This window comes from Neomonachus schauinslandi, chromosome 1, assembly GCF_002201575.2.
Source record: "Neomonachus schauinslandi chromosome 1, ASM220157v2, whole genome shotgun sequence".
Classification (NCBI taxonomy): Eukaryota; Metazoa; Chordata; class Mammalia; order Carnivora; family Phocidae; genus Neomonachus; species Neomonachus schauinslandi.
Genome location: NC_058403.1, coordinates 182,886,786 through 182,907,615, shown reverse-complemented (window position 1 = coordinate 182,907,615; position 20,830 = coordinate 182,886,786). Strand labels below are relative to the sequence as shown.

At 41.0% G+C, this 20,830-nt stretch overlaps 1 protein-coding gene across 1 annotated transcript in view; it reads right to left on the bottom strand.

The window, feature by feature from the left end:
* Positions 1-20,830, bottom strand: part of ADAMTS9 (ADAM metallopeptidase with thrombospondin type 1 motif 9) — a 161,558-nt gene that overhangs the window by 79,041 nt on the left and 61,687 nt on the right. The window contains exons 17-24 of the mRNA XM_021694923.1: positions 18,034-18,200; positions 17,812-17,941; positions 17,070-17,196; positions 13,596-13,806; positions 12,922-13,086; positions 10,344-10,508; positions 2,835-2,954; positions 67-171 (exon numbers count right to left, since the gene is read on the bottom strand). Coding sequence (XP_021550598.1) covers positions 67-171; positions 2,835-2,954; positions 10,344-10,508; positions 12,922-13,086; positions 13,596-13,806; positions 17,070-17,196; positions 17,812-17,941; positions 18,034-18,200 — 1,190 coding nt within the window. The remainder of the gene's footprint in view (positions 1-66; positions 172-2,834; positions 2,955-10,343; positions 10,509-12,921; positions 13,087-13,595; positions 13,807-17,069; positions 17,197-17,811; positions 17,942-18,033; positions 18,201-20,830) is intronic.

Sequence of the window (20,830 nt, the reverse complement as noted above, 5' to 3'; positions counted from 1 at the left end):
TATAGTCATGTCAGAGAACCCCTGCCTCCCCTTCCACCCTCTCTATGTCTTCCATCTATTTCTTACTGGTGTCCAAGACCCAAATCGCCACTGGGTTCTTGGGGCACTGTGTGTGCTTCTCCTTGCTTCCGGGACAGCTGGGGGAGGGTGACAAGATGGTAATTCGCAGTCCTAGATGGGAGAGAGGGCAGAAGAGTCAAAGTTACTTTGAAGTCCATGCATACTTCAGTGGGCAAGGCGAATAAAAATTTTAGGGCTAAGAATTCCAAGACCTCAGATTTCTGTGTGATTCTGGGCAAATCACATGTCAACTGTCAGCCCCAATGCTTTCACCGATAAGATGGGGTATAATCTGAGTCCCTCTGTGCGTGCACTGATAGAGGGCAGGGCTTTCCTGAATGATGTTTAATACCATAGTTATTTGCCTGTTCATGTGGGAAGAGAAAAAAAATATTGGAAAATGGCACATAAGTTGGAAAGGAACAGGATATCTTTTTTAAATGATCAACTGTCAATTTTTAAAAACTCTGAAGACCAAATTCTATTCTCACATTTCAATTAATTTCCTAATCAGAATTTGTTAATCATGAACTGGTGTTCCAAGTTTACCTAAGGAGAACTCCCACGGTGCTGATGGTCAAATCTAGATCTAAGAGGGGTATTTGATATGCCAATGCCTGGAATGTATCTAACCCTCCTCAATCACTCAGAGGAAAACCCTGTAAGTAAACTGAGGTTATCTGTGTGTAGATAACATTTTCAGATTTATAGATGGGAAAACAGAAATGCACACTTGCTCACAACTTAGCAAATATTCTTTGATTAAATACATATCCGTCAAATGCCTGAGATGTGCCAGGGATGATGCAAAGTGTGGTGAGCTCTGTGCTGAGCCCGACATTAGGGAGCTTACACACTGAACGGGGAAATTCTATTACTTGGCTCCAGACCCTGCCTATTCTTCTGCCTATGGTCCAAAGAAAACCACAGGAAACTTTTCCCATAGTGAAGAAATTGTCCATATGCTTCAACTGCAGGAGCTGCCCGATACTCCATCAGATATACGGAACAATTTAGAGAGAAATGTATATTTTGAATCTCTAAGGGAGTTGCTAAATCTTCACCTCATGACTGTTTAGATGTAATAGCTAATAATTTCACAGGCATTTAGCTTGTGGTTTAGAACATTTCAGTAACATAAAAAAAAAAGATGACACAAGTCACAAGTGTTTTATCATTGATCAATGACAACAAGGACAACAATGCTGTATTCATTTACTTTTTGACACTTTCATCAGTTAACAACACATGTGGAAATGTACTCAGAACGGAAGCAGGACATTGGCCCGACAGGGCCCTAGAGCACGAGCTCTGCGCATAGTCAGGGTTCAAATCCTGTCTTTGGCAATCAGCAAAACTGATTTACAAACCCAAGTCTTCTCTTTACATAGTCTCTTCCCATAAATGATGCTAAAATCCAGGCCCACGAAGAGGAAGGTGATGGTAGTGATTGCCAATGGGCCCTCTTGAGAAAAAAGGTGTACGTGTGTGTTTGTAGAAATGTATTTATACACACACACACACACACATTACATGCGCATGTATATCTATATATATATAGATGTTTGCATATCATAAATTTTACTAATATAAAGGATGTATAGCACACAATTTACATATAACAATAATATATACAGTTCTTTCTTTTAAATTCCGTACAGTCAAAAGTGTCTCACAGAATACTTTTGCTGATTTTTTTTGAATTCTTGAATCTGTTGCCAAAATATGGTCGTAATTGCTGAATAAGTGCAGTTATAACATGAATGAGAGTTGATATTTTGTGTTGAAGAGTTAAGGTGACAGGTAAACAATCAAGATCTATGTCAGAACTCCATTCATCTACCAATGAAATGAGTGACTCCAGCACCAAAGCAGACAATAATTTCCAAATGCCGGAAGGATATTTCCTTAATTTTATGCGTTATTTACAATGTGATAGCCCTGGACTCGAGACTCTTTTAAGCATAATGTAGATTATGTGTAATTTCATTTTATTATTATCATTTTCTCCATCACTTTCTTAAGTCTAAAAAAAATAATTTAAACCCTGAATTATAGCACTTGCTGATTTCTCTTGTGTTAAATACTCTCACCACAGCCAATATCAAGCTACCAACAGGATGTTGATGAACACAGACTTGTGAAGAGATGTGCAATAGCTCACCATCATTTAGTATTTCCACCTTACAGATACATATGTGAATGTAAATCACCTCAAGATCACAGATAATAGTAAAATGGAGGAAAGCATCGAGAAAGTGATAAGGTTGGAGTATTTATCGGCTTTGTTTTAAATACCATCTATTTAATCATAGGTTTATATTTTCAATTTTTAATAATGCCTGTATTTAGCAACCAGCTTGCAAAATTCCTGAAAATTTACCAATCAGCTCTCGTGAGCTGGAGCAGACCAGCCCCAGCACCCTGCTGCCCGATCATATGACACTATCTGCTAAGCCCGACATTGAAATCATTTAAAAAAAGTCTGAGTTCAAGAAAACAAAACCAAACAATCAACATTTGCTATCCAATAAAAAAAAAATCAGAATCAAAACTCCATACACTTCAAATAACCAGAGAAAAATGAAACCGGTACATCAAAATATTAGATTCAAGATGTAACAAATAGGTCCATCTGGACAATTTAGTTAATCAACTGGTTGCTCTACCTACATACTTACATATGAAAGGACTTCAGTTGTGACTGAACCACTGGGAAGTTCTAACATTTTAGTGCCCAAAGCCAAGCACTGAGCTGGACAAAGGAGACTCACCTGGGTATCAGTGGGTCTAGTTGCTGCATTGCAGTCATTGTCATCTACCACGGACATATAAGTCCCAAGGATGCATTTCACTGCTCTTAGCTGGTATCCTTGTCCACAAGTGACACTGCACTGAGGGAAAGAAATACAACAAAGGGTACGCACATTTCAGCCAATTTTACAAGAAAAAAAAATTTTTTTCCATCGTAGTGGAACAGAGGGCTGGCACCCAGAGAAATTAGGTAAAAGTGGGCAATCCTGCTCTGCGCAAATTATATTCATCAATTATCACTTTGATGCTTGGAATTATTTCTACCTCCCACTGGAATTATATTTGTAGGAGTTCAACTCCTTGACTGTGACTCTATACAGCCCTATTTCAAAACTTACTACAAAGCTACGGTGATCAAAACAGAATAGAATAACCATGAGAGACAATGAACTCTGAAAAACAAACTAGGGGTTCTAGAGGGGAGGGGGGTGGGGGGATGGGTTAGCCTGGTGATGGGTATTAAAGAGGGCACGTTCTGCATGGAGCACTGGGTGTTATGCACAAACAATGAATCATGGAACACTACATCTAAAACTAATGATGTAATGTATGGTGATTAACATAACATTAAAACATTAAAAAAAAAACAGAATAGAATAGAGTCTAGCATTAAACCCATACGTCTATGGCCAAATGATTTCCAACAAAGTCTTAGCCATACAATAGGGGAAAGAATAATCTCTTTAACAAATGGCCATGGGACAAGTGGCTATCTATATGCAAAAGCATGAAGCTGAACTCCTAACTCACGCTATTCATAAAAATTACCCCAAATAATGCAGCAAAGGCAGTCCTAAGAGGAAAGTATATAGCAATATCAGCCTTTCTCAAGAAACAAGAAAGGTCTCAAGTACACAACCTAATCCTACACCTAAAGGAGCTGGAGAAAGAACAGCAAATAAAGCCTAAACCCAGCAGGAGAAGAGAAATAATAAAGATCAGAGCAGAAATCAATGAAATAGAAATGAAAAGAACAGTAGAACAGATCAACGAAACTAGGAGCTGGTTCTTTGAAAGAATTAACAAGATTGATAAACCCCTGGCCAGACTTATCAAAAAGAAAAATGACCCAAATCAACAAAATCATGAATGAAAGAGGAGAGATCACAACCAACACCAAAGAAATACAAACAATCATAAGAACATATTATGAGCAACTCTATGCCAGCAAATTAGATAACCTGGAAGAAATGGATGCATTCCTAGAGATGTATCAACTACCAAAACTGAACCAGGAAGAAAGAGAAAACCTGAACAGACCTATACCCACTAAGGAAATTGAAGCAGTCATCAAAAATCTCCCAACAAACAAAAGCCCAGGGCCAGATGGCTTCCCAGGGGAATTCTACCAAACATTTCAAGAAGAATTAATACCTATTCTTCTGAAACTGTTCCAAAAAATAGAAATGGAAGGAAAACTTCCAAACTCATTTTATGAGGCCAGCATTACCTTGATCCCAAAACCAGACAAAGACCCCATCAAAAAGGAGAATTACAGACCAATATCCCTGATGAACATGGATGCAAAAATTCTCACCAAAATACTAGCCAATAGGATCCAACAATACATTAAAAGGATTATTCACCACGACCAAGTGGGATTTATCCCTGGGCTGCAAGGTTGGTTCAACATCCGCAAATCAATCAACGTGATATAATACATTAGCAAAAGAAAGAACAAGAACCATATGATCCTCTCAATAGATGCAGAAAAAGCATTTGACAAAGTACAGCATCCTTTCTTGATCAAAACTCTTCAGAGTATAGGCATAGAGGGTACATACCTCAATATCATAAAAGCCATCTATGAAAAACCTACAGCGAATATCATTCTCAATGGGGAAAAACTGAGAGCTTTCCCCCTAAGGTCAGGAATGCGGCAGGGATGTCCACTCTCACCACTGCTATTCAACATAGTATTAGAAGTCCTAGCCACAGCAATCAGACAACAAAAAGAAATCAAAGGCATCCAAATTGGCAAAGAAGAAGTCAAACTCTCACTCTTTGCAGATGATATGATACTTTATGTGGAAAACCCCAAAGACTCCACCCCAAAACTGCTAGAACTCATACAGGAATTCAGTAAAGTGGCAGGATATAAAATCAATGCACAGAAGTCAGTGGCATTCCTATACACCAACAACAAGACAGAAGAAAGAGAAATTAAGGAGTCGATCCCATTTACAATTGCACCCAAAACCATAAGATACCTAGGAATAAATCTAACCAAAGAGGCAAAGAATCTGTACTCAGAAAACTATAGAATACTCATGAAAGAAATCGAGGAAGACACAAAGAAATGGAAAAACGTTCCATGCTCATGGACTGGAAGAACAAATATTGTGAAGATGTCAATGCTACCTAGAGCAATCTACACATTCAATGCAATCCCTATCAAAATACCATCCACTTTTTTCAAAGAAATGGAACAAATAATCCTAAAATTTGTATGGAACCAGAAAAGACCCCGCATAGCCAGAGGAATGTTGAAAAAGAAAAGCAAAGTTGGTGGCATCACAATTCCAGACTTCAAGCTCTATTACAAAGCTGTCATCATCAAGACAGTATGGTACTGGCACAAAAACAGACACATAGATCAATGGAACAGAATAGAGAGCCCAGAAGTGGGCCCTCAACTCTATGGTCAACTAATCTTTGACAAAGCAGGAAAGAATGTGCAATGGAAAAAAGACAGTCTCTTCAACAAATGGTGTTGGGGAAACTGGATAGCCACATGCAGAAGAATGAAACTGGACCATTTCCTTACACCACACACAGAAATAGACTCCAAATGGTTGAAAGACCTCAATGTGAGACAGGAGTCCATCAAAATCCTAAAGGAGAACACAGGCAGCAACCTCTTCGACCTCAGCCGCAGCAACTTCTTCCTAGAAACATTGCCAAAGGCAAGGGAAGCAAGGGCAAAAATGAACTATTGGGACTTCATCAAGATAAAAAGCTTTTGCACAGCAAAAGAAACAGTCAACAAAACCAAAAGACAACGGACAGAATGGGAGAAGATATTTGCAAATGACATATCAGATAAAGGGCTAGTATCCAAAATCTATAAAGAACTCATCAAACTCAACACCCAAAGAACAAAGAATCCAATCAAGAAATGGGCAGAAGACATGAACAGACATTTTTCCAAAGAAGACATCCAAATGGCCAACAGACACATGAAAAAGTGCTCAACATCGCTTGGCATCAGGGAAATCCAAATCAAAACCTCAATGAGATACCACCTCACCCCAGTCAGAATGCCTAAAATTAACAAGTCAGGAAATGACAGATGTTGGTGAGGATGCGGAGAAAGGTGAACGCTCCTACACTGTTGGTGGGAATGCAAGCTGGTGCAGCCACTCTGGAAAACAGTATGGAGGTTCCTCAAAAAGTTGAAAATAGACCTACCACACAATCCAGCAATTGCACTACTGGGTATTTACGCCAACGATACAAAAGTAGGGATCCGAAAGGGTATGTGCACCCCAATGTTTATAGCAGCAATGTCCACAATAGCCAAACTGTGGAAAGAGCCAAAATGTCCATTGACAGATGGATGGATAAAGAAGATGTGGTATATATATACAATGGAATATTATGCAGCCATCAAAAGGAATGAGATCTTGCCATTTGCAACGACGTGGATGGAACTGGAGGGTATTATGCTGAGCGAAATAAGTCAAACAGAGAAAGACATGTATCATTTGACCTCACTGATTTGAGGAATTCTTAATCTCAGGAAACAAACTGAGGGTTGCTGGAGTGGGGGGTGGGGTGGGAGGGATGGGGTGACTGGGTGATAGACACTGGGGAGGGTATGTGCTCTGGTAAGTGCTGTGAAATGTGCAAGACTGTTGAATCTCAGATCTGTACCTATGAAACAAATAATGCAATATATGTTAAGGAAAAAAAAAGAAGAAGATAGCAGGAGGGGAAGAATGAAGGGGGGGAAATTGGAGGGGTAGACGAACCATGAGAGACGATGGACTCTAAAAAACAAACTGAGGGTTCTAGAGGGGAGGGGGGTGGGAGGATGGATTAGCCTGGTGATGGGTATTAAAGAGGGCACGTTCTGCATGGAGCACTGGGTGTTATGCACAAACAATGAATCATGGAACACTACGTCAAAAACTAATGATGTAATGTATGGTGATTAACATAACAATAAAAAATTAAAAAAAAAATTACCCCAAATAGTTCAAAGACCTCAACATAAGAGCTAAAACTATAAAACTCTGAGAAGAAAAGATTATCTAAAATCTTCATGACATGGAATTTAGTAATGATTTCTTGGATATGCCACCCCAAGCACAGGCAACAAAAGAAAAAATAGACAATTTGTATTTTATCACAATTAAAAACTTCTGCATCAAAGGACACCATCAGCAGAGTGGAAAGGCAACCTACCATGGGACTGGAGAAAATATCTGCAAATCAAATTTCTGGTAAAGGGTTGAAACCCACAATATAAAGAACAACTATAATTCAACAGCAAAAAGCCAACCTCATTAAAAAATAGGAAAAGAAGCACTGTTAAACTGTACACTTAAGGGGCACCTGGGTGGCTCAGTCAGTTGAGCCGGCTCTTGATTTCTGCTGGGGTCATGAGCTCAGGTCATGATCTTGGGTTGTGGGATCAAGCCCAGTGTGGGGCTCTGCATTCAGCGCGGAATCTGCTTGTCCCTCTCCCTCCCTTACTCTCCCTCTGCCCCTCTCCCTGCTCTCTCTCTAAAGTGGATAGGTAAAATCTCTAAAAAAAAAAAAAAAAAAAAACAAGCAAAAACAAACAAACAAAAAAGTGTATGCTTATAAATGGTTAAGATGGGGGGGCACCTGGGTGGCTCAGTCGGATAAGTGTCCAACTCTTTTTTTTTTTTTAAAGATTTTATTTATTTATTTGAGAGAGAGAATGAGATAGAGAGAGCATGAGAGTGGGGAGGGTCAGGGGGAGAAGCAGACTCCCTGCTGAGCAGGGAGCCCGATGCGGGACTCGATCCCAGAACTCCAGGATCATGACCTGAGCCGAAGGCAGTCGCTTAACCAACTGAGCCACCCAGGCGCCCAAGTGTCCGACTCTTGATTTTGGCTCAGGTCATGATCTCCGAGTGGTGAGACTGAGCCCCACGTCAGGCTCTGTGCTCAGTGTGGAGTCTGCATGAGATTTTCTCTCTCCCTTTCCTTCTGCCCCTCCCCCAGCTCATGTTCTCTCTTTCTCTCTCTCAATAAATAAAATCTTAAAAGAATGGTTAAGATGGTAAATTTGATGTGATATGTTTTTTGACCATAATTACAAATTTTTTAAATGGGAAAAGGACATGAATAGACACTTCTCCAAAGAAGCTATACAAATGGCCAACAAGCATGTGAAAAGATTCTCAGTATCATTTGTTATTAGAGAAATGCAAAATCAAAATCAGAATGATATACCACTTTACTCCCACCAGGAGAGCCATAATTGAGGAGGGGGAAAATAACAAGTGTTAGCACAGACAGAGAAATTGGAACCCTTGTGTGTTGTCGGTAGGAATGTAAAATGGTGCAGGTTCTGTGGAAAACTGTTAAAAAGTTACACACAGGCTTACCACAGGATCCAGCAATACCACTCCCGGGGATACATCCAAAAAGACCTGAAATCAGGTACTAAAACAAGCACTCATACCTGAATAGTCATCTCAGCCCCATTCACAAGAGCCAAAAAGGACAAACAATCCAAACGTCCAGCCAGGTATGGATGGATAGACGTATGTGGTACGTCGGCACAATGGACTATTATGCAGCCACCGAAAGGAATGAGGTACAGATATGTGTTCCAATACAGACCTTGGAACATGTATGCTACATGAAAAATAGCAGATGCAAAAGGTCACATATTGTATGATTCCATTTACACAAAATACTGAGAAGAAGTAAATCCATGGAAGTAGAGAGCAGATTGTTGGTTGCCGGGGGCTAGGGGTTAGGGGGAAATGGGGAGTAATAGCTTCCTGGGTACTTTGGGGTGATGAGAAAGTTCTGGAACTAGCCAGACGTAGCAGCTGCACAACATTATGAACACACTAAAAGCCAATGAGCTGTTCACGTTGAACCTGCTTAGCTGTGTGACATGTGTTTTACTTCAAGTAAAAAACACAGACTAAGTACACTCCTAATATTAGTCTAAAAATATTAGAAGAAAATCAGATGCATCAATACCAGTAATCTGTGCAGAGTTAAGGAGTGTGTTTAGTTTTTGCTCTTTTTGCTAAATTACGTTTTGCAAAATTTCTCTTCTGAACATGTATTACATATATATATATATATATATATATATATACCAGTTTGTCACCCCAAATTGCATGTTCAGTAAAAGGAAGAACAAATCTCCTGCTAGGATTGGTCTGGTGTAGACACAGATAAAAAATAGGCCCATCAGTTATAAAAGATGTTACACTCAAATCTTCATAGCGATTCTGAGCTGGGTTCTCTTTCTCTCTTTCTCTTTCTCTTATTCCCTGAGAGCTATGCAGATGCAGACAAAAAGGAGGCTGGACTTAGAAGGGTAAGAGATTCTCCCTGTTTAGTGCCATCAGACACGCTCAGCCATTCTGCCTGTGGATGGGAGGGTTCAGAAGAGCGTCAATTTGATAGAAATTGTAAGGGTGCAGGGATAAAGCTGCTCCCATTTATTGCATGCATCCTGGAAATAAAGACATACACTAGAAGAGTTGCTGTAGCTGGGCAAGGTGGGGGGAGAGTTATTCTTCAAGAGATCCTGTAAGTGATGGCAGACACTGCTTTGCTTCTCTTGGGAACTCGGAGTGCTGCTTATATAGTACCCAGGACGTGTTTGCTTCTATATTAGGAAGGACTTAATTCCCAGAGTAGTGGCTTCTCAAATGGGAGCCCAAGGGAGACTTTCACTCTCTCCTTTAAGAATAGCTCAGGTTAAGACTGTGCGACTTCCAGACTAGGGGACTCGGAAAAGAGTCTTTCAAAGTGATACTTTGAAACTGCAACTTTTGATCAAATTACTTCTGTGGGAAGGGTCTGACTTATTTATGAGAGGTGAGCTTTGGAGCCATGATGTGGGGAGCCCAAACCTCCCTCCCAAATCCCAGTCCAGACTCTGGACCCCATTCTGTAACGACCCCCCACAGCAGCACGCTAGAAGATAACATCAGCCAGACAAGAGATTTGTTGTGAGTTTGTTCAAACCGCATGTGTGCTCAAGCTACTGTTTTAACCCCAGGGCGAGGAGCTGCCTGTGTGTCTGCAAAGGGAATGATCAGCTCCAGGAGGGCAAGCTGTAATCCTCAGACCTGGGGCAAAATGGTTGCAGAGTTTCCTGTGCTCCATCCAGCGCCACCGAGGTATAGTGCAAGTCACAAGATGCAGCAGTTAAATCCCCACCACTGGAATGCCCCTCTGCAAGCCCTCTCCAGATAAGAAGGAAAGAATGTAGTTAAGAACTTTATCGTTCAAAATACCTGTCCCCAGGGACCCGCCTGCCAGGACGCACATTCTGGCTGCTGACAAGTCTGCATGGAGGCTGGCTTGCTCGCAGGGTCACAGATTCTATCGTTTAATCGATCTTCACCAAACTGACACCAGACCTGGCGATGCTTATGCCCTTTTCCGCAGGTGACCAGGCACTGTAATAAAGAGCACAGCCAATCAGGGGTGTTTCTGAACAATGTGTTGTGGTTCCCAGGGATTATTCATGGATTAGCAGAACAGATGTGCTCTCTTCCCATAGTCATTCCTCTCTCTCATAGCAATTTGTAAATATATCAAGGCTCATTTTTCTTCCTTCCTTCCTTCCTTCCTTCCTTCCTTCCTTCCTTCCTTCCTTCCTTCCTTCCTTCCCTCCCTCCCTCCTTCCTTCCTTCCTTCCTCCCTCCCTCCCTCCCTTCCTTCCTTTCCCTCACCTCATTCTGTATTCATAAAGGCCCTGGGACAGTGTCAAGCCCAGAATAAACTCAGCACGGCCATACACCATGAGATACAGATCTCCCCTGACTTATGATGGGGTTATATTCAGGTAAACCCAGTGTAAGTTGAAAATCTCCCAAGTCGAAAATGCACTTAATACACCTGCCCAGCCGAACGGCATAGCAGAGGCCAGCCTGCCTTAAACGTGCACAGAACACTCACATTAGCCTACAGTTGGGCAAAATCGTCCAACACAAAGCCTAGTTTATAATAAAGTGTTGACTATCTCATGTAATTTACTGAATTCTGTACTGAAAGTGAAAAGCAAAACTGTCATGTGGGTACAGAATGGTTGTAGATGTATTGGTTGTTGACCCTCATGTGATTTCGGTCACAGGGCTGACTGGGAGCTGTTGCTGCCCAGCAGCACAAGAGAGTATGGACCACCTATCACCAGCCTGGGAAAAGATCCAAATTCAAAATTCAAAGTACGATATCCACTAAATGTATATTGCTTTTACATCGTTTTGAAGTAAAAAAAAATTGTTAAGTTGAACCACTAAGTCAGGGCCAGTCTGTATTATAAAACAACATCCATGATTTTCTAGCATAGGAATTAAGTGTGGGGAATTTATGAGTCAGACCAATTTGGGTTTTAATCCCAATACAACCAGCTACGGATACTAAGTCAAGTGACGGTTTCGTACCTCTGTTTTCTCATCTGTACAAAGGGGACAACAATAGTGTCTACTGCAGAGTTGTGAAAACTGAATGAAAAAAAAAAATCCAAGTAACGTGCTGAGCATATGTTCATTTAATAAATGTTAAATATCATCATCATTATCCATGCTCATTGTAGAAAATTTGAAAAATACAGAAACATGTAAAAGAGAAAACTATAATAATCAAAAAAATCTCACTACCTAGGGATCCTCATTATTAACATTTTGCTGTTTTCTTCTCAGTTTTTTAAGCTAAGGAATGTTGGATCATCCTGAATATATAGTTTGATGTCCCCCCACCTCCATTTTAGTAAGTCTTCTTGCAAAGGTTTGTTACTTGATTCGAAATGATACTTTAGCTATTCTTAGCTATCAAGGTAAAACTCTAGCCCATGACCTTCTTTCGTCTTTTTTTAAACCCCCAACACTAGCTTTGAAGCTAAGGCAATTTGCTGACAGAACAAACCCAGTAGGTTTGTTGTGCACTCGTGTGGATATGAGACACCGTTAGTCACAGGCACTTGCTTGTCTGCCATTTCAGGGGCATTAATAATACCCTTTTAGGATTCGTATTGTATTTGCTGTTGCAAGTAAACAGTTAACACTGTGCTTACAGGGTTGAGATAAGGAAACGGGCACAGAACTGTAGCAGAGAAACAAACACCTCTCTCCCCGCATTCCTGACTTGGGCCATAAGTCAGGTAACTTCTGTCCCCTCCCACTCGCCCCCGTGAAGGAAGGCTGAGGCAGTCACCTGCGCGGCAGTCACCTGCGCGGTGCGAATCTCACTGGGCTGGCTTAATAGTGACAGCTAACACTGCACCATAAAAGTGAGAAAGAGGCTCCACCTTCTTTCCCTTGCTGTCCCGGGGCCACCTGTGCTAAGCAATGAGGGTTTGCCTTAGGCTCCATCAGGTAAGGAAGGAGAGAGGCAAAAGTCTGGAACACTCAACTAGTCCTTTCTTTTCTAAGGTTTCCATTAGCAACTGGATGGGTAAGTCAGGCCACTCACTGGGGGTCTAATTTTCTTACTTCACAGACGAGAAAATAGGAAACCTCTTTTTTCTTTAACTTCAGTTCTAAGCCAGCACAGCTTTGAAATTAATAAAGCCCTTATTTTCCTTTACAATGACTTAGCGGGGGCTCAAAGAGGAGGAACGGGGAGAGATAGGAAATCACCAACAGAAGCAATCGGAGTGGGTGATCCAGCCAAACCCACCATGCCTCCGGGGTCACCAGTGGACCAGTCATGTCCCGCACAACAGTCCTGGGGCAGACTGAGCACCTCGGTTGCTTCATCCAGGGGATGGGGTATAAGAGTTCAGCAGGTGCAGACTTGAAGAGAGCCGGAGAGACTCAGAATTAGGGTATCCAAGATGACCTAGGGGAAATAAGAGCCCTCTTATCTCACCTCTGACCAGTCTGCTGTTTTCCACTGTGGACAAGGGAACTCATTGCATCTCTGAAAGGTGACTTTCTCTTGATGTGTGCATTTGCTGTCATCCAGGACATCATTGCGGGTGTTGACACAAATAGCCCTTCTCCTCTGGCTTCCACCATCACAGCTTTTCGAACACTGAAAGGAAAATACACTGAGTAAAACTGTTTTAAGTTTCTTCTCTAGCATGGTCAAGGTCCTGGCTATGCTGCCTTGTCTCTTTCAGCCCTTAAGAAACAACCACCCAACCAATCCAATTCTAGTTGTGATTTGGGGAGTATCTGTTCATATTATCCATTTATTCACCAGTTTATATTAAAGTCAATATTAGTGAATAAGCATAAGAAAATAAAATTGGAAATGGCCTGTGGGGTATGGAGAAAGGGATTAGATGAGTTGCCCCACCACTCTCAATTTTCCACACGCCATGTTCAGTGTCATATAATCAGACATTCCAAATTGATCATGGTACTCTTTTCTGCAGAATGAGGTCAGGCATTGTAAATCAATCATGGAACTCTTTTCCATACAGTCTAAATAGGGTTTCTCAATGCAGCCCTCACTGATTAATTCGTTGATTAGCCACCATCAACTAATCAGACTTAGCATCCAAGAAGAAGATGCTCATTGAGTGAGAACCAACTTACTTCAGTCCAGGCAGAATAGCGCCAGCCACCTGTGTTACATTCTCCTGAACATTTTTCCCGGTTGCTTGGTTTGGGGTGACCGCTGCAAAAACTGTCATCAACCTTCTCAGTCTTCCCATCTAGCCTGCTGTATTTGGCACAGTAGATGTCTAATGTGCGGTAACCCAAGCCACACTGGGCACTACATTCACTCCTGCTGGCGACGTGCCACCTATGCATAAATAATGGGGAGAAACCAACATTTCTGTTAAATATGTATGTCCTATCTATTTTCAACTGGTAGAAGACTGGAGTTCTTTTTTCTTCCTTAACTCAAATACCACAAAACCCAAGGCCACAGTCAGTTACTGAAATCCAATTTTAAACCAACATATCCATGTATTTTTCATGGCTGCCAATGTACATGGAAGTCACAGAGTGATAGTCGAGGTCCTATCTTTGTGAAGATTCTCCCCTGATACAGTCAATCTGAAATTCAAGCAACCAAAAAGAAGAAAACATTGGAATTCAACGGAGCAAAAAAAGCAATTTTATATTTAAAAGGTTCATGCAACTCAGCATTTCATTTCTCAAGAAGGCTGCTTCTGATAGAGAACCACCACTGGAAACTCTCTGTAGAAAACTTCCTTTATATGGGCCATGCTAAAATGTGTTCAGTGAACATCCTGTGACTTAATAAAGGAATGGATAATTGGCCTGTAACTGTGAATTTCAAGTGTGCCAAACTCTGTGAATAAAGACTGAGTTCCTTTTAAACATGGGCCACAGTCTATACAGTTTGATTAGACAATTTTTTTTAAAGACTTAATTTTTTTTAGAGCAGTTTTAGGCCCATGCCAAAACCGAGAGGAAGGTACAGAGACTTCCCATATGCCCCAGGCCCCACACATGCACAGCCTCCTCATTATCAGCATCTACGCACAAAGTGGGACTTACTCTTTTAATGCCCCCAAAATACGGTCAGTGCTCAAATTAAAATACAAAAATTTTAAACTGAATAGAAGAGTATAAATAAATAAGCTTAAAATGTAGGTTGTGGATTCAATTTAACAATCCAAAAAGGATAATTTCTTCATAATCTTCATTTGAATTAACTCTTGTTAACTGTCTACTTCTCAGAAATTGGGTAGTTTGCCGAATACGGATGCCCTAAGAATTCTTCCATCCACATCTGTCCAGGGGCAGGACTGGGAAACAATAAGGAGTACTGGCCACATGCTTATCTTGGAGTTTCTCACAAATGCTTAAAAGTAGGTCAGAGTTGACCACCTTTTACGTTCGGCATGCAAAGTGGGCTACTGCGATTTTCCATTAGAGTGACACAGTATTTTGGGATTTTGTTCTAACCGGAACACGTTAAATGAAGGACTGTAAAACAATGCTTTATCTCATCCTGTCAAAGTTTAATCTGGGCGAACTCTCACTTCCCTGAGGAAGCAAGGCAAAAATGTGGTCCAATTCCACAGAGGCATCTGGAACTTTCATCTGCTCTTTGATTCTTGGCTACCTTCTCTTTGCCTTCATCACCATTTTCTCGTGGAAAGCTTATCCATCCTGGGTAAGGGAGGCAGGAGTCCTGCCCCCACAAGAAAACACACCAGCAGATCAAGTGGAACAGAGTCTCTCTGATATTCACACAATCCTCAGAATTTGAGCAGAGAACCTGGAAGAGTCTATGGAAATGTCACAGCGTTGCCTTAGGAAAGTTCTTCTCAAAATGCTATTATTGTCTGCTTCATATTCTCTCCCTGGAAGGGGGTCTCAACTCCAGGGTTTTGAATTCATTTGGTTCCTTTCATGCGACAATGCATTTTATTACTATATTTCAGAGAAGCAAAGTATTTGTTATAAGCGGAAACAAGAAATGTGTATGCCTCTGTGGGTGTGTGGGGCATTGTGGGAGTAAATAATACTAGGAACAAATTTGGGCACTAATGATTTAAGCAGGTTTCTGTAGTTCAGAACTTCTCTGGGCCTTCCAAATGTTAACTGATACGATGCATGTCTACACAGGGGAGGAGAGAGGTGGGAAGACTTCTTAAACATACTGGTTCACCACGAATCACCTCGCGGAACTCGTGTTCCACAGACATGCTTTGGGAAAATTATTTAGAGTTTGATCCATCAGTAACAATCCTCTCTCCAGTCTTTCAGTGTTGTTCATAGCTATTCAGCAACAATTAGTATGAACCACAATGACAGTGACTGTCAGGTTTTTTTGTGAGTAATTCAGTTCGGCAATCAGATAAATAATTACTTTTCTGAAAAGACCTTAACTCTAATTTAACTAAATTAACTCAATTGGCTGAAGCAATGGGTTTATAAGTACATTAGTTACCTATAAAAAAATTAATACTGTATAGTCTGCCTTTTAATGTCTTGGGTTTTTTTCTTCCTCAATGACTTATCAATGCTTTGTGACAAGCCCATGAATAAGCAGGTCAGAGGTCCTGGGTAGACATGAAGTACAGGGGGTGGAGAGAGCCTGGGCTTTGAAGTCAAAGCCATCAGGTCAGGTCTGGCAAAGATGTGGCCCTCATGCCATGTCTCCCCCACCTACTCGCATGACAGACATTACTAATTGATCCCAGCACTCCTCTTTTCTCTTGGAGCCTAGAGAGGGCCTCACAATCTTCACTCCAGCACTCTAGGCTGTCAATACCATTGGATAAGATTTGGCATTGTGAAGTGGAACCTGCGAACTGCTTAAGTATTCACTTTGCCACTTACAAATGGTAAGATCCTAACAATTTCCCACACCACTCTACACTGCTGATTTCTCTTACGTAAGAGGCGAATTAAAGCATCAACTCATGTTACCTGCACTTAACTGACATTCAGAGTATACAAAGCAAGGCGCAGGCTATTTAATATTCAAACATGACACAGCCAACCTTGCAGGTAAATGGGAAAGCTTTAGAATTCTGAACCTGCTCACCATTTCTTGCCTCAGATTTAGACTTTTCTTAAATACAGAGTATTTTCCGTATCTAGACAACTACATGAAGATTTTCTTCTAGTTCCCTCCATGACTTTACATTAGGGCACTGCAACTTTCATATGCATAAGATTTCTTCTGCTGGGTGATATACACTCTGGGGGTATAGAGAACAACATACGGGTACCTTGAGAGATGACATTTCCCCGTTTTCTGTTGACATTCGTACCAAACATTTACATAAGATGTGCCTCTATCCTAACAATACCTAGCACTGACTTGTGAGGGTGAAATGAGAACTTCTTTTGGCAAATGCCACACTCTATTAGCTATTTTTAATTCTTAGGAGAAGAACAAGAAATCCGCAGGCATATGTCTTGGATAATTGGTTTCGGAAGGATGGAAAATTGGCTGAAGCTTATTTCACAGAAATGCAAGGAAGGGGAACTAAAGACCACTGTCTCCTCCTTCTGCTCCTTCCTCCTGCAAGACCCTCACAGCTCAGAGTAAAGACCATGAACACGCACTGGCCTCACCTCAGGTCGCAGTCTGTGCCGCAAGGTTCAGTAATGGGCGCTGGCTGGGGCAGCCGGTCACATCTTTGATCAGACACCGTAAGCTGATCAGATTCCCGGGTGCAAACAGGTTTTCGCTTCCGCTCCCCTAGGCAAGGAGGAAAAACCTTAGTCAGAGAAAGTAACTTATTCCAGAAACTATTTAGGGACTGGCAAACATTTTCTGTACTGGGTTAAATAGTAACTATTTTTGGTTTTGTGGGCCATATGACTTCTGTCACAACTATTCAACTCTGCCATGATAGGGCAAGAGCAGATGCTCATAAATAATATGTAAAAAGGGTATAGCTGTGTTCCAATAAAACTTTATTTATAAAAGCCAGGTGGCAGGCTGGATTTGGCCCACTGGCTATAATTTGCTGGCTCCTAATTAAGACAAAAGGAAATGAGATAAATGATACATAATATGACTACTAAATCTATGTCTCTGGAAAATCAAAGTGGCAGAGCTGATTTTGCCTGGCTTCACACATGTATATAAATCTCTTAGGGAGAGGAAGCCCAACATATCCTGAATCCCTTAAAAAGTTCAACTTGCCCTCCAAAAATAACCAGAAAGATGCAGAGAAAGGAGATCAGAGAATTTATGCAGATAGAAAGTTTTAAAGATTACATGCATTTGGCCGCTTCCAAAGAAAAATAAATAAAAAGAATTAAAATAAAAGTATCTCAAAACCCCAAAACTCAACTGAAAAGTAGATACCTTGGCAGGGTTTGCTGCATGCTTGCCAGGGCCCATGACTATTCCAGTAAAACTGCTGGGGTTTGTCTTCAATTGGAATATTGAAAGAATAGCGCACATCAGGGTTGTATAACTTTCCCACCGACAACACCTAGGATGAGCAGACAAAACGGAGAAGATGTTTGCAGGTCTGGTGACACCACATGGAAGGAAAGGGTCATGGACTCATGGTCAAGTTTTCACCTGAAGCAAAAGTTCCTGTTCAATGCGGTCTGTGGAGTTAATCCTTTCCACTACATTGTCGGACCCGCTATACTCTATCACAGCGTTCCCAACGCGGATTTCCCTTTTGGACATTGTGACAACGAAGTCTCCATTTAGCAAGAATTCACCTTTACTGCTTGATAAAGCTGTAGATGAGAAAAGAGTATTCACTGATTTGCTGCCAATAACTTGCTGCCTGAAATACGAAATAGCGCTCTGAAAGGCAGAGAGTTGGGAGGGCAAAGAATATCTATTTTTCAGTCAGACAGGATGGACTCAAATCCTAGTTCTGCCACTCGCCAGCTATGTGGCCTTGGGAACTCGTTTTCCTTCTCCCCGTCTCCATTTCCTCATCTCTAAAGTGGACATAAAAACACCCACCCTTGTAATTATATGAATGAAATATAAGGGTTCTAATTAGTGTGGGGCTTGATATACAAGCCCCACATTACAGTATTACAGATAGAAGCAGCAGTCTTATGATTTGAAAATATGTATTAATGAAGCGAACATTTACAAAATTGGTTCCCATGCAAATACCCCTATTTTATGTTAGGATTAGTTGAGCCTATTGAACCTTTGTTAGTCTTCTTTGGACAGATATTAGAATCTGAAAATCCATGGCCAACATAATGCTTAAATGTCACTCTTTCAGTCACTCTTTCATCTTAAATGTCACTCAATCAGCCTCCAAGATGGCTCCAATGGTCCTTGCCTCTTGATATTCACATCCTGTGTTGTCCTCTCCCACCTGGAATACTAACTGTGTAATCACTAGGATTTTGAGGAAATGACAGAGTGTGACTTCCAAGGCCAGGTCTCAGGCATTGTGGCTCTACCTTGCTCTTTCTCTGATTTTGGGAGAAGCCAGCTGAGCTGCCATATTGTGAGGTTACCCAAGCAGCCCCTGCTGAGAGGCTTCCTGTAAAGGAATAAAGCCTTTTGCCAACAGCATCTGAATGAGGCATTTGGGAAGTGGACCCGCCAGTCCCAATCAAGCTTTTAGATGTGATCACAGCCCTAAATGAAGTCTTAACTGCCACTTCATGAGAGATCTCAAGCCAGAAACACCCAGTTATGCTGTTTTCAATTTCCTGACATACAGACACTGGAATATAGTACACATTTGTTACTCTAAGCCATTATGTCTTGAGATAATTTGTTATACAGTAAAAGATAATTAATACACCTTCCCAGACCATTCTCTTTAAAACTGCAACCCCCTCCTAATACCAGCACAGATTCCATACTTGCCATCCCATTTCCCACCTTAATTTCCCTCCATAACACTTTGTCTATGCTCTCTCTCCCCAACCAAGAATGTAAGCCCCATGAGGGCAAGGATTTTTGGACCCTTTTATTCACTGCTATATCTCAGCTTCAAAAAGAGCACATGGCACATGATCAATAAATACTTTTTTATTTTAGAAAAATGAATGAATCTACTGCAGATCTTGAAAAAGATGAAACAATCAGAAAAGCTCATGTTAGAGAACTACTGGAGTCAAGTGTCAAAATATTGGCCAATTGAGAACTTGATGAAGTTAGACTGGTTACAAACTTATGAAAAGTAAATAAAATGGACCAAGAAGCTATAATGACAGCTGCTTCAGAAGAAATGATTTATTTATCTAAGTGTCAAGGGAGACTATTAAGAAAGTGAATAAAGCCCCAGAAAGCTTTCATAAAAATGACTCCTTTTCAGGTTTTACTGTTAAATTCCAACTTTAAGCAAAGAAGGCACTACTCTGCTATCACATAATTTAACTGGAAAACTCAGGTAAGAATATTTATTAATTGCATTATCCTATAATCTAAAAACCCGTGCATGGTTGACATGAAAACATAATTTTGTTTACTATAAGAAAAAACAATCTATTTTCATGCTTTTTGATGAATTTCTCTAGATAAAATCCTAATCATATCTTTTCCCCCTAGTATTTATTATAAAATTTTGGTTTTATTGTGAGTACCACTTAGTTTTTTTTTCAGTACTACCACTCCTTGAATAATGAATCCTCCTGAGTATTGGGCTTGACATGAACAAGAACTCAATAAATCAGAGCTATTAAATAAACATTTGGGCCCTGAACGAAGTATCAGAAAAAGGCCCTCTTACCTTTTGTAAGTTGCTCACAATTAGCAAATCTCAGTAGGGAGAGAACCCTGAAATGCACAGGCCATGTATTTAAGTGAATAAAAGGAATGTGGAAACTTAACTCGAGTGGCAAACAGGTGTCATCCCAGGTGCCAGTGTCAACCAACTGGTCCTACGCAGAGCGTAAATCGTTGGCGGCATCATGCCTCAGCATCATGTTAGTGATATTGGTCTTGGTTGCGGGATAGGGAGCCAAGATGCCTGAGGTGTGTGCCAGATCCTAACCTGTCTTTCACTGATGCAGGTGATATCCTGTCTCTTACCAGGCAGGCCAGAAGAGGTTTAGAGGACTTAGGGAAAGTCGGTGTTGTCCCCTTATGTGGAGATGACTGAGGGCTGAGGAAGCTTTGAATAGTCTTAGTGGCTCAGTAGCAGCAGGGTTCTTGTTTTCTTGGACATGGCCACCTCACAGAGCTCACTCATTTGGACACCACACTGATGGAAGTACTAGTCTTTCTAGGATCGGTAATTAAGGGCACTGAATTCTGTCCCTAATCCAACACTTCACTCATACCCACTCATGTAAGCTCCATTTTGGTCTTGAGGGAAGAATGAGATGCCTTCATTTGAAATGGCTGGGAAGAACGTGGCAGCAGGAAAAAAGCTTTTAAAAACACA